Source organism: Crinia signifera, chromosome 8, assembly GCF_055691185.1.
Source record: "Crinia signifera chromosome 8, ASM5569118v1, whole genome shotgun sequence".
Taxonomy (NCBI): domain Eukaryota; kingdom Metazoa; phylum Chordata; class Amphibia; order Anura; family Myobatrachidae; genus Crinia; species Crinia signifera.
The window spans coordinates 96163453-96188757 of record NC_139224.1 but is presented as its reverse complement, the minus strand read 5'-3'; the positions used below and the strand labels follow the sequence as shown (position 1 = coordinate 96188757).

The 25305-nt window shown below is 43.4% G+C and overlaps 1 protein-coding gene across 10 annotated transcripts in view; it reads right to left on the bottom strand.

Moving 5' to 3' along the window:
- Window positions 1-25305, bottom strand: part of LOC146026277 (complement factor H-like) — a 960333-nt gene that overhangs the window by 221873 nt on the left and 713155 nt on the right. For all 10 annotated transcript variants that reach the window (XR_014454407.1, XR_014454408.1, XR_014454409.1 and 7 more), the window contains one exon: window positions 7149-7334. Coding sequence is in view for 1 of the 10 variants with exons in the window: in XM_083156809.1 (XP_083012935.1) it covers window positions 7149-7334 (186 nt within the window). In the remaining 9 variants the exon portion in view is untranslated. The remainder of the gene's footprint in view (window positions 1-7148; window positions 7335-25305) is intronic.

Sequence of the window (25305 nt, the reverse complement as noted above, 5' to 3'; positions counted from 1 at the left end):
CTTTACATTTGACATAATTGGTGGGACTGGGAGTGTTGATTACACTCTTTACCAGTTTATTTTTTAAATGATCTGCCCTCCGATAAATAAAACTAGGTCGGTCGTTCACATATTTCTGTATAACAGGATCGCTCCTAAGCACCCCCCAATGTTTTCTAAAAATTCCTTCTATTTTTTTAGACTGGCTTGAAAATTTGAAAATTAAACACCCCCCCATTTCCTTCTTCATTTTGGGTACAACCTGCACTCCTTCTTTCCTTTCTTTTACGAGCATAGCGCCCTTTGATCTAGCTTCATATACCATATTTCTGTCGTATCCCTTGCTTACAAATTGTTTTTCCAGCTTTTCTGCATGCTCTTGGTAAATATCTTCATCAGTTCCGGCCAATCCTCAGGAACTGGCTATTGGGGATGCTCTTTAACCAATTATTGTGGTGATTGCTCTGGAAATCTATAAAGAAATTGCAGTCGGTGGTTTTCTTCTCATAATTACAGGTTTTTAAACTGTCGTCCTGTACATATATAGTCAGGTTGAGAAAATTTACCTCAGCTTCACTGATTTGAAAGGTAAGCTTGATATTAACCTCATTATCATTGAGATGGTTACAGAAACATTTCAGGGATTCATGGGTCCCTCGCCAAATAAACAAAATATCGACGATATAACGCCAGCATGGTGTCCTATCGAAAACAGTACGTTGGAAAAACTATTAGACAACTGAAAGTCCGCATGGAGGAACATTACCGCAAAATTAGAAAAAATCTGGAGACGCATAATGTTCCCCTACACTTTAGGGATGTACATGGTAGCAATCCCAGCCATATAATTAACTTTTGTGGGATCAAGATCATCAAGGATAATTGGAGGATTGATAATAAAGAGAAGCGATTATCTCAATTGGAGATGAAAACCATATATACACCTTAAAAACGGTAGAGCCCTGGGGTTTGAAATTAAATGTTTCCTATGATATTTAGAGTACCTAATAGTCATCCTAATGTTCCTCTTTTTAGGGTGCGGTATATGAATGCTTTTACATTAACAGCTGTTTTATTTTGTTTTTTATTATATGACATCTGGTAAATACTTGATCATGGATCCGGAACTCCATTACGATATACTTGTTGGCAGCGGGACCAGATACAGCTCACCTGCGAGTAGTGCGGTCCACAGGACGGAAGTATGACGCTATTGCACTTCCGGTTCCGGAGATCACGGACAATGGCAGGACCATATCTCCACGTGCAACTGGAGAATGCTAAAATCTGGCTAAAGGAATGGTGTGGGTTCTTGATGTATCGATATGTTAATGTCAATATAAATGAGTGCATGCCTGTATATACTCTATGTAATGTATGTTGTATATTACGGATGTAACTATAGGATGTTGTATATTATGATATGTGTAGGTTTTAATACCTATGATGAATGTGATCCAGTCCTGTGTTTACTCAAACTGCTAATTAACAGGGAGCCACTGCGGGTATAAAAACCCGACTATGGTCTCCCATGGTTATACCTTGAAAAAGGGCTCTTAGTAGCCTGAAACGCATTGGTGCTGGAGGGAACTACACTTGGTATCCTGTTGAGGCCTTGCTGACTTCCATCTCAAGCTTGTTTGGAGGATCTCCTATCCTGAAAGTTGATCCCCCTGACTGCCTCCAGGAACGATTGTGGTTTTCCTCTTCATTTATTGTATGGACTTTTTTAACTAAGGATTTTATTGGAAATTGTGCCGAATACATTTTTTTACCTTTGGAGAAGTGGACTGTGTGTGACTGCTGCTTGGAGGGAGGATTCCAGAAAGATACCTTTCAAGGAACATAGGCCATTGTCCCTTGGTAAGTTGTGTTCCATATGATTGTACTGTGAGGTAAACAAGGTTGCAGCTACTGTACCACCGGTTCAAGTGAAGAGAGATTTGCCTTAGGCGCTGGGGATGACTGTGATGTAACTCGATGCCCAGCAGCCACCACGTAGGAGGGTTGCCAACCTCCAAAATTACAGAAACCAAAAACAGAAATGTGGGGCGCTCTTGGGTATCGGGATGAAAGGAAGTTGATTCAACACAATGTTTAAAAAAGTATCACAAATTTATTACACAATAATGCATGTAAAACACATACCAAATGGTACTAAATGACTCTAAACATATGAAAAAATATATGAAATAAAAATAAAAATAAAAATAAAACTTAAAAATAAAAAATAAACAAATAAAAAAATAAAAATAAAAAATAACAAATTAAAAAATAATGAATAAAGAAGAATTGCAGAATAAATAAAAAATTTAAAATTTAAGATTGGACTTTGCAAGTAATAGATGTCAGCACATCCAACTTTTTAAGGTGCAATTGATAACTTAGCGCAATCCACCAGTGTGGATTTGATCTCCTTTACCCTTTGATGGGGTCTAGCGAGTGGATATATGTGAAAATCTACTGGATGCAGTTCCTTGTAAAGGTTTATAAGTCCAGTTGTTTAATTGAGACCGGTTTTTATATATAGCGCTAGTGTGCACACTCAGTTTTCATCAAACTTAGCTTTGCAAAGCAATGATACAATTGAAGCGAGATTGGGAGCAAGGACTTCTGTTTGTTGTTGTTGCATGTGAAACAGTGTCCGTCCTGTCCCCTTTCAAGCTCTTACCAGTGGTTGATCAGCTGGCGTATTTTTCAATGTTGCGCTGAGTGGAAGGAACAACACTGCAGCGCCCGCTCTCTCCGTCCTCCGCTCGGCTTTAAGGTGTATAGCGCCGGTCAGCTGGAAGTGGTATCTGACAGTGACCGCTTTCTCCTGCCTCTTTCTCCGCTTAAGGAATCACACGGCGCTCTGCCACAGCGTCCGTGGACAGTGATGTATTGGCGGCTTGGAGGGGGTGTCAGCAGTCGGCTCAGCGTCAAACAGGTACTGTGGAGATAAGAGCGTCTTTCCTGGGTAATACTGGAACGCGTTTCGCCGCGCACTGGGCGGCTTTGTCAACCAAGTGTCGTATGTGTTTTACATGCATTATTGTGTAATAAATTTGTGATACTTTTTTAAACATTGTGTTGAATCAACTTCCTTTCATCCCGATACCCAAGAGCGCCCCACATTTCTGTTACCGGTTCAAGTGAGCCAGACAGAGGAGTCTAAAGAAACCTTTTTGTGCCTATAGGGCATTGACAACAGGTCAGTGTGGACTATTGGTATATTTCCCTTTGAAAGAGTCGATATATGCACACACTGGGAGAGGTCTGAGGGCGATACAAGAAATTCTTTCCATATCAAAGAAACCCTTATGTGAATATAGGGACCAGACCCAAGGTCAGTGATCAGTAGGTGCATCTAGCGACTGGAGCTGAAAAAGAAATAAAGAAACTATTCAGGAATTCTCCGTCACTGATTCTACTACAGTAGATGGTTAATATTTGGTCGTAGTAGATATAGGTGCAGCGCCAGTGAACACCCCTCTTTTTTGTATTGTGGCTTTGGATGTGGTAGATCCCGGGTGGTTCATAGGCTGCAGCACCTAGGGCGCAGTCATTATTCAATATTCAGATTGTCATTTTGTTATTATTGAATAAAATATTTTTGCACAGATGAGATGGAGACACAATCTGCTGGTTATGGAACAGAAGTCGTGAGATGTGTTGAACAGGTGGCATAAGCTCAGCCCACTCACATACAACTATATGATGCAATGTGAAATAGGTGGATTCATGTATTTTCTATGGCAGGCATCCAGGCATGATACTTTCCCAAAATCATGGGTGATACTGGATGAATGGCTGGTGCCCAGAGTAATCTCTGGCTTAGAACTCAGAGTGGAAAAAAATAAATAAATCAGAATTGTAGTAGGTTTTGCTAGATAAATATAATGTTTATTTGTATAACAGTTAGTGGATTATTTACTAAAATGGGAGTTCTATTTCAGATGGGATGTTGCTATGAGCAACAAACATCCCATTTGAAATAAAACTCCCATCTTAGTAAATAAGTAGTGGAATTAGTGATGAAAAAGACATGTATCTACTCAGGGACCTGCAGTAATGGTTAATAACATGTACTGTATACAGGGGAGGAATTAGGGGTGAGAGCACCTCTAGCCACAACAATAATGGCCGCCCCTTGCCTAATTTTATTATGTTAATAATGATTGGTCACAGGCTATCACAGCTATTTTTTTAAAATATGTATAAACCTTTACTAAGGAGGACAGTTTACATGGGCAGTATGTGCGTGCCCTACCCATTTACACTCCATTCCAGATGGCATTTGATACAATACATTGTAAATATCTAGTAGTTACTGGTAAGTTTCCAACTGTCAGTACCAAGTACCCAGACAAGTATCCTAGTGTTTCTTCCCCAAACAAGTGCCGCCCCTACTCATGCCTCACATGCTTAATGGTAAATTCACCACTAACTGTATCTAGTATATGGCAGTGCAGCTTTAAATAGCCAACAGTTAAAACCAATTATAATTTTTTTCCCTCTATAGGGAAATATTGTAAGTTTCCATAGACTTTCATTATTGTGTTTCGAGTAGAATTGAGAGGTTTGGTTTTGTTGAAAACTGTACACACCCAACCAGGGCCGCCGACAGGGGGGTGTAAGGGGTAGAGCTATCCCGGGTCCCGGTCTCTGGAGGGGCCCGGGCAGCTGCCCACAGTGGGACATCATCCCTCCGCCCCCCCCCGCACAAATCCCCCCACCCGGCGCCGGCGGCCAGGCGCACACAATACACAGTGCAGCCTGCAGAGCGCCGAGCCTAGGATACAGAGGGGCTCGGCGCTCTGCAGGCTGCACTGTGCAGTGAGTGCTGCTCCGAGCCCCGAGTCCCGGAGGGAGAAGATGCTGCACCGTCGCCACCGCTGGTAAGTAACAGTAATTGGGGGGGAAGGGGAGGGGGGCAGGGTGCCGGTGTGCGAGGGGGGGTTGTGGCTGGGGGCCCGGGCTGAAGGTCTGTCCCGGGCCCCAACATTACTAGTGTCCCTGACCCCAACTGTAGGGATCCGAGTCTTGTTAGGTCTTTCATACAGGTTAAAAACAAAGATCTGGGATTCATGTAAGTCTCTCCCTCAGTATTTCAGTTGTCATTTCACTCAGGACAGGGTAGGATGAGGTGGGCATAAATTACTGAAAATGTCTGGAAATGAATGTTATTGATTTTAATAATAGTACAGGAACAAAAAGGGACCACGTTACATGATATTACCTGTTTTTATCAATTTTAAAAACCCACATTCAAAACCAAACCCAAAACACATGAGGTTGGTTCTGAAAAACCAAAAACCATAGAAGTCTATGCATTCCCCTAATTCCAATGCACAAGCACAAAATAGTCTAGCAGTACAAGAAACAAATGCAAATGCATAAAACCAGGCTTCTAAGGGCTGTATCAGCTGCAGCTCCTAGGATCCAAATAACCCTGGCATGATATAAACACACTGTAGGTGGCTACATCCTAGTAGAAACTCTTGCTATAGCAGTATTGTCTAGCAGTCTGAGGTGGAGAAAACACCCACCCCTGATACTGTCAGTCTGGTGTGCAAGAACAATTCAGAAGTGGCTATTCTAGAAATTGCTATAGAGTATTTTGCAATTCCTCATTTCAATTATATGCTAATGTGTCCAGATACTAACCTACTATATGGATGCCCACCTGTGACATAGTTGGTTATTCTGGTTAATTTGCAAGGCTGCGAATTCGAAGCCTTGCAAGTCCACCAATCCCCACCCCCCAAATGTCTGGCCGCCCCTTGCAGCACAGGTTCGCCCGCACAGGCTGCGAATGTGTAGCACCCTGACATTAGGTGACATCGGTCACCATGTGCCACAGTTAGCAAGGGGTTAATGCAACAGCACAATGAATGCTGCCAGCCCAGCCGGGGTTAATTGCAGCAGGAGGTGGGAGTGATCCCGATTGACAGGCAGAACAGGAAGAGGAAGTGGAGAGAAGCCTGAAGGACTCACGTGGGGCACAGGAGAAGATTGCAGTGTGCACCGGGGGACGGAGCCAGGCAGCATGGCTGTGACCAGGTGCCGCAGTCAGGGCCGGCGCCACCACTAGGCAGCCTTAGGCCTTTGTCTAGGGTGCCGGCTGCTGTAGGGCAGCAGTTTGGAGCTGGTCCCCCCCGCGCCACATAACCCAGCAAGCCGCCCCCTCGATGTTGTGTGTCTGCACATGCACCCTACAGTGCATGCACTCGGCAAGCAGAATGTTCACAGTGGGTGCACGCACCCTTTGTCTGCACGTGCGCGGAAACACACATGCGCATGTGCAGACACACAACATCGATCCTCCGTGCAAATGCACAGAGGGCTGAATGATAAGAATAACCCCAATAATTTCCACCTGGCTGCAGACAGTTGCAGGTACATCAGTACCATCATTGCAAATTAGGGTCATGTAACAGACTGTGAGTGCATATGTAGATGCACAGACTGAGCTGCTTTCCTGGGATACAGAGGGCTCTCCTGTACCATGCAAGATCGCAACGGGTACTTTATGTATGCCCAGAAAATGCCATGTAACATAGTAACATAGTAATTGAGGCTGAAAAAAGACTTTAGTCCATCGAGTTCAACCTATCTAACTTGTAACTACTGACTTGAGTAAGTCCTATCTATAGGATTCCCTTGGTGTCCAAAAATGCATCCAGTATTGATTTAAATTCATTAACAGTAGTTGCTGTAATCACTCCCACCGGCTATTTCAAGAATTTTACTGCTCTAATGGTGAAGAATCCTCTTCTTAATCAGTACGGAATTTTCCTCAAGCCTCAGTACATGCCGCGTGTCCTAAGTATAGGCCTGTTAGTGAATGCCTGCATCACCACTACCCTTACCAACCCCAAACGCTGTCTTCCTGTCACTCACTTTGCATTTAGCCCTCATTGTTACTGCCATTGTAATTCACTCGCTGCATGTGTGCACTGCATGCACTGTAAGTAAACATTGACCGATTTGTGAATAAAAGCTGCTTTGCAGATGCATCTGAATTAGTCCCAATAAACGTTCAGTGTAAAACCACTGGCATATTATCATTGGCTTACTGGTGGTGGATATTACTGCGAAGGTTGCAGCCATAAAGCCCCTAGGTAAAATCTTGTTCATAATTTTAAATGATACAAAATATGTGCTAAAAATATTAATATACTTACATGCACATGTGGGAAATGCTATTGCTGTGTTAGAACATCTCCCAGTCGGCAAATGCCTGCTTCGGAATCCGTCTTTACATCTAAACTTAATTTTTTCACCTTCCCCATAATAGGCTTCATTATCATGTTTCTCATGCAGTACCAAGTTATTTTTATCAATGTCTTCTTGTCTTAAACGACAAGTGTCTGTAAACAAAATAAATACACTCATATGAATAAGACCTATAAGGATTATATATATATTCCCATATATTATATATTCCTGACGAAGGTTGTAATAAACCGAACGTTGAAGCTGCAAATACCGTTGTAAGGGTATTATTTCTACAAAGATAGAGAGTGCAGCCACACACAACTACATATATATATATATATATATATATATATATATATATTGTAAGCTTGCAGCAGGGCCCCCCTACCTCCAATAGGAGATATATATATATATATATATATATATATATATATATATATATATATATATATGAAACTAAATCTCCTATGTCGCGCTAATTACAATAATTCAAAAGTGGTCGCCAGTAGCACTAGGCCCCCTACTAGCGGGGCTCCACAATCCAGATATACCCGCAATAGTGTTACTCGGCACCCTTACAAGATGGTAATTCCTGTCTCTATTCTACTTTATAGTATACACAAAAATAACAGTTTTTAAAACATAAAGCATTTATTAAAAAAAATTTGAAAACACTTTTTGAAGTAAAATTCTTTTCACAGATGTGTTTTTCACAAGATTATGAATGAAACATAAACCCCAGGTCCCTGCTCGGGCTGACCAGCCACAGAGATAAATGCTTTGGTAGAATGAACTTGCATAAAAAGATTCCCCTGGCTGTGGCATTACGCTGTTGGCTTTTTGAGCCTCGTGCTGGTATCCAAAATACGGGGGATCTCTACTCATTTTGTCCCCCGTATTTTGGGAACCAGGACCGGTCCTTGAGCCTGGTGATGGTTTTAGAAACCCTGGTGATACCCTATGTTTTTTATCCCCTGAATTTATAAATCCAAGACAGGTAATGGTTATGGTTATGCTCAGGAGGGGGGACCCTATGCCATTTAAAAAACGACATGGAGGAGTGAGCAGCGTCTCCTCACTGCTCCGTCGCCCGCTCCAGCTCCTGCCGAAATCACACTGTCGGCCACAAACAGAACCTGGTCCTGTTCTCCCCGGAGGCTTGCCGCAGATATGGACAAATACCTGGAACCCTGCCAGCTGCAAAACAGGCTCCAGCGCAGCTACCACAGCGCCAGGAGAAGAGGCTTGTAGAACAAAACTTGGCGCAGATGGCGGACAACGCCACGGGGAATCCGGCGGTTAAAAAGTCGATCATTTTCCAGACCTTTGATGGGAAGGGGCCCCCCTGCCATTACAGGTACCTCACATTTAAACCATGAAGAACTGATCTCTATTATACAAGCCTCTATGGCTTCTTTAATACAAAGGCTGTCAGATATTATAACACAGATTGATCGCCTCACAATGAGATTGACTGAGGCTGAAACACAGATTAGCACAAACATGGATGATATTCACTCCTTACAAAAATCAGTCCAGACACTGAAAGCAGATAAATGTCTAGCTGACAGAATAGAAAAAGTTGAAAATAGAACAAGAAGGAACAATATTAGAATTGCAGGAGTTCTAGAATCCTTTAAGGGACCACAACTTGAACACTTTGTTCGCAATACTCTCCCAAAACTCTTACACATAGAAGCTGCATGCACAGATATGGTGGTAGAAAGAGTGCATAGGATGGGTCCTTTAAAACACCAGGATCATCCCAGACCGAGATTGGTCATCCTGAAAATACTTACTTTCCTACAAAAATGCTTCAAGGAAAATTAATCCTATTAAATGGGAGGAGCACACGCTCAGAATTTTTCAGAACTTTTCCAGCGAAGTGTCCAGAGCCAGACATTCCTTCACCCCTGTGTGTGCTGCCATGGTTAAATCGGAATGTAAATTGTATGTGCTTTTCCCAGCACGACTCAGAATTCTAACAAACTCTGGATCACATGATTTTCTCAGCCCTAAAGAGGCGGGAGATTTCCTTCTAAAAAAGCGACTCATCAACAGTCATGATGTTGACATGGACATTACTGATCAAGTGGCAAGTTAAGACTTAGTCACTCCAACGGGGCTGACTGTTCCTGTCGATTTTCAATTTCCAGTGAGGTCTGACTAAAATGTGTCTTGTTGTTATTGACGATTGTATTATTGTTTTTTTCTAGGCAACTAGGAGCTGGAGGAGCAGCTAAGCCTTGCCGTTATAGGTTAAACTCATTAGATAATTTGTTGTTTCTACAAGTTTTCCTGCTGCGTGCAAACATAATTTGCACTCACCAGGATACCTCGGAAGTCCAAGGTTATTGTCACTTTAGCTGTACTTTCCGATTCTATATTCTGTCTATGTCCTATATGTTACCCTTATGTACTGTATCATCCCCTTTACTACTCCAACTCCCTCAATGGTATGCATATTCACCTTTATACTAATATGTATTGAAGTCTATTAATATTAGTTCACTAAACATTCGGGGTACACACACACACCGGCTAAGAGGCGCAAGTTATTAATGTATCTCACTAACAAAAAAGTCAATTTGATTTGTCTCCAGGAGTCGCATTTAATGCCAATGGAAGTCAGGAAACTCCAAATGCTAAACTGGGTTGTGCTGGGTTCGGCCACTTTGAAATCCAAACCATGTGGAATGGTAACATTAGCCAGAAAAACCCTAGGCCTACAAACTTTATCAGTTAAAGCAGACCCTAATGGTAGGTATTTGATTACCACAATTACTGTTGGTGATACCACCTTGAATTTGTGTAATATTTATGCACCTACCCAATGTAAAAAAAATAAAATAAAATATTGACCTTCTGACTAAGCTTCCAAATACTTTAGTCCTTTGTGGAGATTTTAATTTGATAAGCTCACAAATTTTAGATAGACCCCCCCCCCCCCCTCCTAGAAACAAGACCTCCCTCCCAAGTATAGTGGTTTCCTATATACAAAGGCGTACCTACCATAGGTGCAGGGGGTGCAGCTGCTATGGGGCCCTAGCTGAGAGGGGCCCACTTTGACTGTCAAAGTATCAAGTGCTGTATATATTTTTCAGCTTTAGGTGATAAATAGGGGCCCTTACAAACTTTTGCTATGGGGCCCACATGTATCTAGTTACGCCACTGCCTATATAGCAAAGTCTCTTAATCTGGACTATACTTGGAGAGTGTTAAATCCTATTGAACAATTATTTACCTGTATATCATTAACTCATAACACCTGGTCCAGAATAGATTATATACTATTAGCCAAACCTCTTTTTCCCAAGATAAAAAAATGCTAAAATTGTTCCCCCCAGTCTCTCAGACCTTGGTCTGATTTCCATAGGGTTAGACCTTTCCAAAACTACAAACATGAAGCCTGTTTGTAGATTGCTCTCTCACCTGTCACAATCCCAAGGCCTACGCGATAAACTTTTAGCCACTTGGCAGAGATATTGTTCTGAAAACCCTATTGAAAAGAATTCTGACTCAGCTGTGATTCAGCTGTGATTAGAGGACAAATCATTGCCTATGTATCTAGGCTTAAAAAACAGCAAAATGATAGTTATATTGAATTACAAACTAAGTTGTCTAATGCATTTCAATCTTTTCAATCTTTTGAACAAAATCCCTCTGGGGAGGCGAGGGTTGCCTATCAGAATGCCAAGCTGCATTTTGATGAATACCTACAGCTCCAAGGAGATAAATACCTCTTTAATGTAAATGACAAGTTTTATAAATTTGGGAATCAGATAGGTTCATTGCTCACTAATTTTTTACGAGGATCAAGACAATGCACAGTAATTCACCCTTTGTTAAAAGAGGATGGCTCTATCACAGAATCCGATGACCAAACAGCTGAAGTCTTAAAACAATATTACGAACAACTATATTCACACCCCTTAGCTTTCTCAGAGGAATCAATGGGCAGTGATGGCCCCTCTACACTTAATACATCCTCCTCGACTTTCTCATTCTGGGATACCCTCCTTCTTTTGCAGGTACCAGACCATTTAAAACAATCTCTTATAGCTCCTATTACTATTGAAGAGGTCTTTTGGTCTATCAGACAATTGAACAAGGCAAAAGCACCTGGCCCGGATGGCTACTCAAATGAGTTCTACAAAATAATGGAACCACACATAGTAATGCCATTGCGGGCCTGTTTCATTTGTATCATTGACCAAGGCATCCTCCCGGCCTATTTTTCAGATGCTATTATTAAAGTAATACCTAAGGTGGGGTGTTATCTCAATTGGCAGGGTCCTATAGGCCAATCGCTCTGCTAAATTCTGACTATAAGCTGTTCACAAAAATTTTGGCGGAGAGATTAAAGCCTATATTGCCAATAATAAATCATAAAGACCAAACGGGCTTCATAACAGGTCGACACTCTGTGTCAAACATCCGAAGGGTCCTGGCAGCTATCCAACACTCGGAGGCTTTGTCTACGTCCAGTGGACAAAGCCTGGACCCACATATGATGCCGATGCTGGAAGCGGAGAAGGCATTTGATTTAGTACTATGGCCACATCTTTTTAAGACCTTAGAAAAATTTGGATACCCCCCCAGTTCATGTCAGTAATTCAAACAATATATACATCTCCTAAATCTGCTATAGCCTGAAATGGACTTCTTTCAAATTTATTCCAATTAGGTAGAGGAACCTTTCAAGGGTGCCCTTTATCCCCCCTACTCTTTGCGATTAATATAGAACCATTGGCGGTAGCAATCAGAACTTCTCCCCTTGTACATGGCATAAATATTAACTCAGAAGAGTTAAAAATTGCATTGTTTGCTAACGATACTCTGATTTTAGTTTTGAACCCCTCACATTCCTTCCCAGCCTTATTACGCCTTATTGATTTATTTGGGAAGACTTTTGTTGCTAGGGAAAGCTAACCCATCTTCCCTATAAGCCATCTCAATATCCCATTTGCTCTAACTACTACCCATTTTAAATATCTTGGGATACAGATTAGTGCAAACCTATCTCAACTATACTCATTGCATTTTTCTCCAATTTTTACCCAAATATCGACCAGATTGGAGGCTTGGAGGGATCTACTTGTTTCCTTATTACGGAGATTGGCCATTACACAATCGATACATTTTACAAAAATATTTTACTGCATGCAAATGCTTCCTATAACATTGAAAAAATCAGATTTTACTCGTTTGGAATCTTTGTTTTCCAGATTCATCTGGCAAAATAAACACCCAAGAATTGTGAAAATAAATTCTTTGGGTTTTGATTTCCCAGATTAAAAAAATTATTTATCAGCAAAATTTTTTAGATATGTCTCAGATTGGGTTTTAAATATTGCCTTGATGTGTGATGTTCTGATGTGCAAACAACGTTAAAAGCATAAATGTATGTACCCTGAATATGAGAGAATAGGTTAGGAATCAGTAACCTCAGTCAATAGTGGCGGGCGGTGAAGCCGCATATGTTAGGGGGATACTGCTGACGGAGCTGTGAAAGTCTGCATGAGGCCAGACACGGACGCCAGCAGCGGGAGTGATTGAATATACTAGCTAATGCCTAAACATATAAAAGGATAAAGATACTATACGAGTGGGGTTATTAATAAAGACATAACCGCTAATCACAGTGCCTAATTACTGTGCTTGATGGAGACGTCGCATAAGCAGGGAAAACAGCTGATTGAGCCATTAGAGCCTGTATAGGTCTAAACACGGACATTAGCAGCTGAAAATAACTACTGCATGGAATAAATATCTTTTCTTATGTCTGTTCATTATGCCCAATAGAGGGATAATTTAAGAGTATAAAAGCGGCATCATGTATATATACATATGTGAATGCAAACGCAGGGGGGCATTCTGACTATAAAATGTCAGCTCTGTCGAATTGATACATAAGGGACAATTACAATGAATATATTCACACAAGAGAGAGTGCATAAAATATAATAACCCTACATATTTGCCCTTCAAATATAGCAAATATCAGAAGCATTAAAACATACAAATATATTTATGCCAGCTGACACACAAATGATGAACAGGTAGTTATAATAATAACATATATGTATATGGTTCAGACGACTCAGAATAAAGAATGATTGGTATAAGATCAAAATAGTAAAGAAGGCACCAACAAGCATCCTCAATGAGACAAACGTAGGCATTGATCAAAAGCTATTAAAAACATAAGAACGATATATCTCCCATAAAAAGCCTGTGTAATATAACAAAGCTAAATGAAAACAAAGTATCATAACATAGTTGCAACTGAAAACTGTCAGCAAGAGATCATAAAGATCTAAAAGATTCATGAGTATAACTGAAAGTGATACAAAGTATCAAATGAGACACATGATAACAGGGAATACCGCCTATTTCTTCTAAGATAACCAAACGAGGAGAAATTAACCCACTTAAGAGGAATCTAAATAAAAATAAAATATATCCTCATTAAGGGAAACAACGTTTGGAAAAGCATAAAGGGTACATAACACGCTAATATAAGATTACAAATTACAGCACATATAAATCAGAATATCACAATCACGTTTTTTAAATCACTATTTCTTATCTTTAATGTACTTCTTTACCCTCTTTTTTGTGGAGTGGAGAAATGACATATCTCCCCTCTTTTTAATGAGAATATAAATAAAGGTTACATTTTAATAACAATTTTATGGAGCGGGCAGTGGCAAGTGACGAGCAGGACCGATGTTGGATGGCAGTGCTGCTTGTCACTCAACGCTGCAGAGTCCCCCATGCTGCCGCTGCAGATGAATGACTGTGTCCCGCTGCGGGGGCGTCCGGTATGGTTCCTGATGCTCTGCTCGGTTCACTGGCTCAGAGCCTGGGCTAAGCCACTGCTGCCCCGCTGGCGCCCATTGAAATATAGGGCCTTATTCTAGTTCACTCTTTCTGACAAAATTATTCTTAGATGGACAAAACCATGTGCACTGCAGGGGGGCAGATGTAAAATGTGCAGAGAGAATTAGATTTGGGTGAGTTATTTTGTTTCTGTGCAGGGTAAATACTGGCTGCTTTATTTTTACACTGCGCTATAGATCTCACTTTGAAGTAAAACCCCACCCAAATCTAATTCTCTCTGCACAAGTTACATATACCCCCCTGCAGTGCACATGGTTTTGTCCATCTAAGAAGGATTTTGTCAGAAAGAGTGAACTAGAATATGGCCCATAGACAGCTGTTTCAATGGGTGTGCAGTGGGGCCAGGCACAGTGTGCTTCTGCTCTCGTACCTTTGTCCTCAATACCCATCCTTACCTCCTCTCGCCCATCTCCTCCCTGGCCCGTGGCCACAGTCTCACCCCCCCTACTCCCTGGATCACAGATGCAGTCTGCCCCCCCCCCCCCCTCCTCTCTGGCCCGTGGGCGCAGCCAAACCCCCCCCCCCCTTAGTTTGTGGAAAACTGCAGCCTGGCTGAGGAGATAATGTGGCCTCCTCCATGATACCTCCCAGGTAATTCTGCTATCCTGGGCACGTCTGCAGATGTATATTAGATGTATAATATATATATATATATATATATATATATATATATATATATATAGATCCACAAAGCCTGCACTCACACCTTCATCTATGTACACTGGGTGGGGTGCCTTAATTGGACACAGGTCTCACCTGTGACCAAACAATACAACCAATTATCTCACAATTAAGTGAGAAAAAAGCACTCTCCACAAACTTTTTTAGAAGAAAAAAAGCTGAAAAAATGTATTTAAAAAAAACCCAGTAAATAAATGATCAAAATGCAAAAAACCTGTTGCTGATAAAGTCTCTATCTCCTGAATTAATTTTTGTTTAAATTCATAATAAAAAATCAAAATATTACAATAAGAGAGTGCCCACGCAAAGAGAGAGTGCCTTCCTTTCTCCAAAACCTTCAATTTTTGACTCTCCGGGGAGCACCTTCACTTGAGCTATGTCGTTTATACCATTTGGTTAATAATTATCTTTAATGGTGGATCTTTACTAATCTTCATTATTGCTTGTGCACGAACTCCCTCCCCATACCTTCTTCCCTTTGCCTACCACATGCCTGTGCTGCAAGTTCAGGGGCAAATGTGCATGCACACTATACTGTTCCCAATCGGTAAAAAGAAATAATGGATAGATCTCTGCACTAATCGCTGCCTATGGACTCTGGAATCAGTTGTATGAATCACCAATCATACACAAATAAACATATAGAACCAGAAAAAGTACTGACAAGTCCTTGGCGCAGACAGCGAACTCTCTTATGTTCTCGTCGGCTGTACCCCAAAAACAAAGAGAGAAAATAACAATAGTGCGATACATTAAAAAAACAATAGAACATATATTGCTATGGAGCTATTCACAGATGGTATGACCCGTACCCTTAAGGGCAGTCTACTTTTCAGGGTAGACTTAGATTGCTCATTTGGGGAGCGGTAACGTCACCAAGTTTGGATTTTAGGTTGGGAGCCCTTCTAAATATACACACTGGATTTGTGGGATTTTCAGCTCCTTGAAATTCCCACAAATCCAGTGTGTATATTTAGAAGGGCTCCCAACCTAAAATCCAAACTTGTGAAAAGTTTGTCCTGTATCCCCTAAAAAATCCACAATAACATCGATAGGGTTCTATAGGTGTGGTACATGTATGGGTTGTAAAACTGTCAAAAACTATTTTGGACTCAAAATAACTGAGATAGTTATTGTCACAGTCTCCCGGACCGCGGGAGTCTCTTACCGGGTCCGGGGACGTGACTACTGCGGGCGGCAGGCTGGGCATGGCGGGCGGCAGGCTGGGCATGTCAGGCGGCAGCTCGGGCAGCAGGCTGGGCAGACCAGGCGAAGTCGGTCTGATGCGGGCGGTAGCCGGCAAGATAGCGGGCTGGCGGCGTCTCCTTCTCTCGGAGCTCCGGCAGCATGCGTCCGGCTTCCGGGTACACGGACGCGCGCTCACTAGGGGCGCCCCCGTCGCAAGCTCTAGGATTTAAAGAGACAGGCAGGAAGCTGACGTAGTCAGCTCACAGTATAAAGGAAGTCTCTGGCAGGCAATCCCTGCCAGAGTATAGGCTCACACCTACTCCAGCGTTCATGTGCCTTGTACCTTATCACCCTTGCTATTGTTTTGACCCGGCTAGTTCCTGACGACTCTCCCGCTTGACCCCTGGTACTCCAATTGACCCCTCCGTGTATGACCTCAGCTTGCTCCCGACCATCCCTCCATCTCATCCCAGTGTACTGCAACTGTGTCTCCCGTGTATGACCCGAATTGATTTGGACCTTCTTTGCCTCTTCCCTGGGTATCTAACTGACCGCATTGATACCGACCCGGCTAGACGACCGCCTCTCCATATTTCCTACTCCCAGCCTCCAGCTCATAAAGGGAAACCTAACCAGAGGACCCCGACCGACGTGTCGAGTGCTGCAGAAGCACAAATCCCAATTGGAGGGGTCACTGGCAGAAAACTCTCAGCACGGTTAGACTCCGCACCTCTGTGTTAGGTCTAGCCAATTCCCGAGCTGATAGGCAGGTAGTCCAAGTATATTTGTGACAGAATACTCTGGCCCGTAAATATGGATCCAGCGGCCGGTCCGTCTCCAAAGGAGCTTCTGGAGCATTTGCTAACCAGGGTGAACAAGCAGGAGCAGGATCAGGCTCAGATCATGCAATGCCTGCAAACCTTAATGCAACGTATAGAAGCCCCCCGGCTCCACCGCCTCCGGCACCACTTCCTCCGGTGGTCCCAGCAAGTGCTGCTTCTCTTCGCATTCCGAACCCCGCTAAATTCGATGGGAACCCAAAGGAGTGTCGGGGATTTCTAAATCAGAGCCTCATCCAATTTGAAATACAGGCTGCATCCTTCCCGTCAGATAGGGCGAAGGTAGCCTACATGATTTCCCTACTCACGGGTCAAGCTCTGTCCTGGGCCTCTCCACTCTGGGAGAAGGATCACTCGGTGATTAATAGAATTCCGTAAGATTTTTGATGAACCTGGTAGGGTGACATCTGCCGCTTCAGCCATTCTCGGGCTAAGACAAGGAACCCAGACTGTGGGACAATACACGGTTCAGTTCAGGACCCTCGCATCCAAATTAGGGTGGAACGAGGAGGCTCTGATGGCCACATTCACACAGGGGCTATCTGAGAAAATTAAAGATGAATTGGCAGGTCAGGAGCCGTCGACTTCTTTGGACAACCTAATTTCCTTATGTACACGGGTGGACCTCCGTTAACAAGAGAGGGATAAGGAGAGGGAACAATCCCGGAAGAACACTTTCAAGTTGGCACCCCGATTTATTCCTCCAGAAACTAGCCCACCTTCGGCATCGGCTTCCGTGGCAAGTCAGCAATTGGGGGAACCCATGCAGATTGGGAAAGCTTGCCTTCCTTTCGCAGAAAGAGAGCGAAGATTTAAAAATCGGTTGTGTCTGTATTGCGGGGAGTCAGGTCATCTTCTCTCTGCTTGCCCCAAGCGTCCGGGAAACGACAAGGCCTAACTGATTGTAAGGGGGTCAGGTTAGGCACACTATCATATGCCTCTTCTCGAGTGTCCGCAATTGGATTCACCATCGATGTAACCCTAATTTACGGGAACTCCTCCTTGATCCTCAAAGCCTTCCTAGACTCCGGCGCGGATGGTAATTTTATCACCGCAGAAACAGCTAAATGCTTGGGAGTTCCTTGTCACGGCCTGACGAACCCCCTACGCAATATAGGGGTAGATGGCAATAGGTTTCCCTTTTCAAGTATTCGTTCCAATACTTCAGTAGTACAGATGAAAGTAGGGATTCTTCATCAAGAGTCCATTTCCTTCTTCGTGCTTCCTTCAGCAGAGAATCCCGTCATTTTGGGATTGCCATGGCTACAGTTACATTCACCTGTGCTGGACTGGAAGCGTCCTCAAGTATTGGCATGGGGGCAGGAGTGTCAGGGGCGATGCCTTGAACAGATCAAACGACATTCCTGTACTGTATCTTCCTCCAAGCTGGGGTCCGGGGCCAAGCTTCCAATCTCTTATCAAGCCTTTGCGGATGTTTTCAGCAAGAAAGAAGCAGAGAAGCTGACAGCCCATAGGATTTGGGACTGTGCCATCGATTTAGTTCCTGGGAAATGTCCTCCTCGTGGCCGAGTCTTCCCGTTGTCCATGGCAGGGAAGCCAAATCACCAGCGGGAGCGGGTCTGTTTTTTGTCAAAAAGAAAGACAGATGCCTCAGGCCTTGTATTGATTATAGGGGTCTCAATGCCATCACCGTAAAGGATCGTTTTCCCCTTCCTCTTATCTCTGAACTCTTTGACAAAATCAAAGGGGCACGTTTTTTCACGAAACTGGATCTCCGCGGGGCATATAATTTGATCCGAATTAGGTCAGGAGATGAGTGGAAGACGGCCTTCAACACGCGAGATGGACACTTTGAGTACTTAGTGATGCCGTTCGGCTTGAGCAACGCCCCGGCAGTTTTCCAAAGATACATGAATCATATCTTCCAAGATTTGTTGAACAAATTTGTAATTGTCTACCTGGACGAAATCTTAATTTTTTCAGGAAACCTTCATGCACATCAGCAGCATGTTCAAGAAGTTCTAGCCCGCCTTCGTAAGCCCTGGTTGAACTGCAAACTAGAGAAATGCTCATTTGAACAACAAGAGATGCCTTTCTTGGGGTTCATTGTTACTGGTTCAGAGTTACGGATGGACCCAAAAAAATTGTCTGCAATCTCTGACTGGCCGCAACCGGTAGGGTTGAAATCCATTCAACGCTTTTTCGGGTTTTTGCAACTTCTACAGACAGTTGATAAAAGATTACTCTTCTGTGGTAGCTCCAATAACCAAGCTTACTCGCAAAGGAGAGAATACTAAGGAATGGTCTTCGGAGGCTAAGCAAGCCTTTTCGTTACTCAAGCAACTCTTTGTGTCTGCACCCATCCTAAGGCGGCCTGATCCTGACAAACCCTTCTTTGTGGAAGTGGATGCATCTTCAGTAGGGGTGGGGGCAGTTCTTTCCCAAAAAGATGAGGCTAACAAATGGTATGCCTGTGGTTTCTTCTCCAAGAAATTTCAACCTGCAGAAAGAAATTACGCAGTAGGAGATAAAGAGCTGTTAGCCATCATATTGGCTCTACAAGAATGGCGTCATATATTAGAGGGTGCAAGATTCCCAGTAACAGTCTATCCTGACCACAGAAACCTGATGTACCTTAAGACGGCCCATTGCCTAAATTACCGACAGGCTAGATGGTCCTTATTTTTTGACCGATTCAATCTAGTGTTAACTTATCGTCCAGGAGACAAAAACATTAAAGCAGATGCACTTTCGCGAGTCTTTGGGCCAGCTGCTTCAGAGGAGTTAAATGACCAGAAGCCCATCTTAAAGTCATCTTGTTTTATTGCATCCTCCAAGAAGATTAAAGGTCCTGTAGGGAAGACGTTTGTGCCATTAAAATCTCGAACTAAACTTCTACGTTGGTTCCACTCCTCTCACTTCACCGGACACGCTGGTACTAAGAAGACTACAGAGATCATTTGTCGTAACTACTGGTGGCCATCAGTTAAAACAGACGTCAAGAACTTTGTAGCTGCTTGCGATACATGTGCTCAACACAAGTCTATACCACAAGCTCCAGTTGGGTTGCTTCATCCCCTTCCAGTTCCAAGTCACCCCTGGGTTGACATTTCGATGGATTTCATCACTGAGCTTCCTGTTAGCCAGGGTTTTAATACTATCTGGGTGGTGGTGGATCGTTTTCCAAGGCAGACCATTTCATTCCCCTCAAGGGCATTTCCTCTGCTTCTAAGCTTGCTGAGAGCTTTATCAAAAATATCTTTAGGTTGCATGGGTTTCCTCAAAGTATTGTGTCAGATAGAGCAGTCCAATTCACTTCCAAGTTTTGGCGAGCTTTATGCTCTTACTTTAACATCAAACTCAACTTCTCTTCGGCTTACCATCCCCAGAGCAATGGACAAACCGAAAGGGTTAACCAGTACCTCGAGAAGTTCTTAAGGATTTACGTGTCAGCCAATCAGGATGATTGGGCGTCCCTGCTCCCCTGGGCAGAGTTTGCCCACAACAATCTGTACCATGAGTCCACCGGGCATTCCCCATTCTTCATTCAAAATGGATTTCATCCTAATCTTCCTGAAATTTTTTCCAAATCTTCTAGTACTCTGCCAGCCGTTCAACATACGGTAAAGAAATTTTTGAGCATCTGGTCTGAGGTGAGAAGAAACCTTAGTAAATCCTCTGATCGCTATAGACGCTTCGCCAATTATAAAAGGAAAGAAGCTCCTCAATTTAAACCCGGAGATAGAGTATGGCTCTCCACGAGACACTTAAGGCTCAAAGTCCCTTCCATGAAATTAGCTCAAAGATTCATCGGCCCCTTTCATGTTCTTCAAGTACAGTAGATAATTGGGGTGGTTACAGCGCTTATTAGCCTTTTGTATGTGGGGCAGCTTAACTGAGTGGTCCGTGCTCAAAATAGTATAAATCAGAGGTTTTAGTTAAGCGCTCTCCTCTGTATGTGTAAATGAGTGACACAATGCTGATGGTGTGAAATCAAAAATGTCTTTTATTTCTATAGTTGCAAATACATGTACATATGAAATAAGGGTGAAGGTGTGAGCCTTGAATGAGCCCCGTGGGGGAATTGGGGTGCCAGCAGGCCCCTTTCTACCATAAGCCTAGCAGGCTTATGTCTCATACAGGTGGGGATGATGTGGAAGCTGCTGGTGATAAGCCCTTGCGGGTGTAAGGGGTCAGCAGAACCCTTTAACCATAAACCAGCAGGCTTATGTCTTATGCGAGCAGATGAGAATGAGGAAAGGGGTTGTGAGTGGGGCAAATAGGTGGGAGTACAGTCCAGAGCGAACAACAGCAAAGGGGGGCTGGAGGCAAAGTCACTTGATGATTGTATGGGTTGTGCTGGGTGGCGGCGTCCCGCTCCCAGGAGTCTTACCCCAGTGATCCTCTTGCAAAGTGGTACGCAGCGGTGCTGTGCTGAAGTCCCGGGCTGTGAGTGCCACTCCGAGGTGAGGGATGCTCACCCGGCTGGCTTGAGAAGTGTGTAGCCGCTCCGCTGGAAGTGCGGCCTGCTCGGACGCTACTTCCGGGTTGTCGCGATGACGCGATGTCGCGATGACGTCACCGGGGACCGAGCGCTCGACTCCGGCTGGAGGAGAATGCGTGTCTGTGCAGTAGATGCTGTGAGTTGATGCTTGAAGTGTCCAACGCGTTTCAGCCACTAGGGCCTTTATCAAGGATGGTGCAGATGAGGGTGAAGCTTGATTTATGCTGGAGGGGCGTGTCTTTGGACGCAATCATTGGGATTTGATTGGTCTGGGTTGTGGGTCTCTAATTGGCTGTGATGTGGTGTCAATCAAAAAGGGCTGTGTTCTGTGTGTGTGGGACGGAGGGCTGTTAACCCTATGAGGGCTGGGTGTCAGTTGTTATGCGGTGGGTAGTGTAGATGAGGGGTGATGTCTGGCTTAATAGTAATGGACATGGGAGAAGTATCAATTTTAATGTGTTAAATGGTGGTTGCAGGGTATAAATAATTTATGAAAAACACAGTGTCTGTTAGTAGCATTATATGATGGGGTCGGAATCATAAGGTTTAACCCAAGTGGCTGTTATGGAAATCAATGTTGAGTCCTTTTGGGTTCAGTGTCTTAATGGTATAAATCCAGAAAAGCTCTCGTTTGTTGAGAGTGTCTATATGATTTCCCCCTCTCCAATTTTTAAGGGGGGTTTCTATTCCCATGAAGAATAGATCCTTGGGGTCGCTGTTGTGATGGTTTTTGTAATGTAGGGATACACTGTGATTTTCATATCCTATGCGGATGTTCCTGATGTGTTCATATATGCGCTGTTTGAGTGTGCAAGTGGTCCTTCCTATGTACTCTAGACCACAGGGGCATCTCAAAAGATATATCACCCCGGTGTGTTCACATGATGTCTGTTGTGCAATTTTGAATGTTTTACCTGTTGTTGTGGATGTCCAAGCCTGGACTTTCTTAGTGGATTTGTTAGACATGTTTTTGCAGCCAGTGCATCTTCCACAGTAGTGGAAGCCTGTGGTGTGGTCAATGGTTGTCTGTGTCAAAGTCTTGGGTTTAATGTGGTTGTGTACCAGTCTTTGTCTGATGTCCGGGGCTTTTCGGTAGGTGATTTGGGGTTTGTCAGGTATTGATGGTGTGAGGTCAGGGTCCTGTTGTAAAATGTGCCAGTGTTTTCTTAGTATGTTGTGGAATTGTTTAGCTGATTGGTTATAGGTGGTTATGAATGTGACTTCATTGTTCTCTGTCTGATTGGGTTTGGGTCTGGTTTGTAGTGTGGTGGATCTATCCATTGTTGTGACTTCGTTAAGTGCAGTTTCAACTATGTGTTGGTCGTATAGTTTTTCTTTGAATTGTCCCATCAGTTCTGTACTCTGTGTTAAGAATTCCTCTGTCTTAGAGCAATTCCGTCTGATGCGGCGGAATTGCCCCTTGGGGATGTTCTGCAGCCAGGGTTTATGGTGTGCGCTTTTTTCTGTATGTCCTTGTGTGTATGGTGTTGTCTTCTATGTATATGTCCAGGTCCAGAAACTGAACTGATGTTTTACTGATATTGGTTGTGAAGGTGAGGTTCCTATTGTTAGCGTTCAGGTAGTTGGTGAAGTTAGTCAGTGAGTCAAGTGTCCCTTTCCATATGAAGATGATGTCGTCGATGAAGCGCCGCCATAGGATCAGATTGTCACGCCAGCCATGACCAGCCTGTATATGATCCTCCTCCCACTTACCCATAAACAGGTTGGCATAGCTGGGCGCCACTTTTGATCCCATAGCGGTCCCAGTGGTCTGTAGGTAATATGTGTTATTGAACCATGTGTAGTTGTGGTGTAAAATGTATTCAATGGCATTAATGATGAAGTCTGTCTGTTCCGGTGGGAGTTCTGTGTCTTTGTCTAGGAAGTGTTTGGTGCTTTCTAAACCCTGGTTATGGTTTATGACCGTGTATAGTGATGTGACATCGCTGGTGGCGATCCAGTAGTCTGGTTCCCAGTTAATGGTTTGTAGGTGGTTAATGATATCCGTGGTGTCTTTTATGTATGATGGTAGTGCTTTTACATGACTCTGGAGGAAGTTATCTGTGTACTGTGCTAAGTTGGAGGTGAGGGAGTCTATGCCTGAGATGATAGGTCTCCCAGGTGGATGTGTCTGGTTTTTATGTATTTTGGGGAGGTAATAGAAGAATGGTATGATGGGGTGATCTTGTTGTAGAAAGTGGTATTCATGTTTGTTTATGATCCCATTATCCCTGCCTGTTGTGAGAAGTGTGTCCAGTTATGTTTTGAATTTCTGTGTTGGGTCTCCCTTCAGTGGTTTGTATGTGGTAGTATCATCAAGTAAACGTTGTGCCTCTGAAGTGTAGTCTTGTTTATTAAATACCACTATGCCTCCCCCCTTGTCTGCTGGTTTGATGATCAGTTGGTCATTTTTCTCTAAATTTCTCAGTTCTTGTAGCTCATGTTTGGTCATGTTGTTGGTGTTGTGATTTGTGGGTTTGTCTCTCATGGTGTCGAGATCCCTAGCAACGAGGGTTTCGAAAGTTTTAATGTGGTGAGATTTCATATGTGTTGGGTAGAATGTGGACTTGGGTCTGAGTTGTGTGTGTTTGTATTTATCAATCGTGTCAGCATGGTTTCTGATGATTGGATTGGAGTTGAAGTATTTTTTGAGAGTCAATTTTCTGGCAAATGATTGTAAGTCACAGTAGATGTCAAATTTATTAGTTTTTTTTGTGGGTGCAAATTTGAGTCCTTTTGAGAGTACTTGTTCTTGAACTGACGTGAGGGGGGTGCCGCTTAGATTAAAGATGGCTGTGTTGCCACGGTTGTTTTTGTAGTGTTCGTCTGTGTTGGTTCTGGTGTGTGTTGTTTCTGCTTTTTTGGTGTTTTTGGAGGAGCCTCCTCTGCATCCTCTTCTGGTTTTTGTCTTTTTTTGGTGTTCTTGCCTAAGTTTGTGTTCTGTTGACTGGGGTTTTTTAGACAGGCCAGTCTGCCTGTCTCTGTATCTAAAAAATGTTCCCCCCATTCTGCTGTGGGTGTTGGTGTGGGGGTAACTTCTGTTGTAGTGTTCTGGTAGTCTCTAAGTGTTGTGACCCACCCCTGGTCGAAGGACAGCCTTGCCAGGTGATCGTACTCTGTGTCGTCGTCTATCTCATGGACTGAAAAAGAGGAATCACTCTGATTCAGAGTATGTGGTGTTAATGCTGATGTTGTTAATTTCTGTTTGTGGATGGTCAGTGGTCGATATTGTGTTTATTTCTTTGTTGTTGTCTCCTGTTGCCGTGTTGTTGGTACCTTTATGTGAGTGTAATTTTTTCATGTATTGTTGGTATGTGAGTCCTGTGTTTTTGTAGAGTCTGGGTGTATTCTTGTGTTTGTTGGTAGTGTGATGTCTTTTGTTTGGGGTGTGAGGTATGAGGGTCTTACGCTTAAATGTTGGTTACTGGTGTGTGCTTTTGTGTTTTGTCTGGTGTTAGGTCTGGTGATGCTATTGGTCAATTTGGGTTTTAAATCTCTGTGTATTTTATTGATTTTTGTTTTGATTATTTGATCCTCTTTATTCACGAGTCTCTGTTTGGTAATGTCCTCAATGTCTTTGTATCCTGGTTCCTTTGTGTAGGGTTCTATGAGTTTGTTGGTTTCCTCTATTTGTGTGTTAAGTGTGCTTAGTTCTGTGTCGTGTTTTTCTAGAATGATTGAGATGAGTTTGCGTGAGCAATCGTTCAGTGCCTCATTCCATTTGGACATGAACGTGGTGTCGTCAGTACTGTGTGTCGGTGCTTTTCTGATGTGTAGGCCTTTTGGGATAAGGTTGTTGCTGTAGTACCAGTGTAGGATGTGTCTGTCCCACCACACTCGTGTCTCTTTCTAAAGCATCCCTCACCTCGGAGTGGCACTCACAGCCCGGGACTTCAGCACAGCACCGCTGCATACCACTCTGCAAGAGGATCACTGGGGTAAGACTCCTGGGAGCGGGACGCCGCCACCCAGCACAACCCATACAATCATCAAGTGACTTTGCCTCCAGCCCCCCTTTGCTGTTGTTCACTCTGGACTGTACTC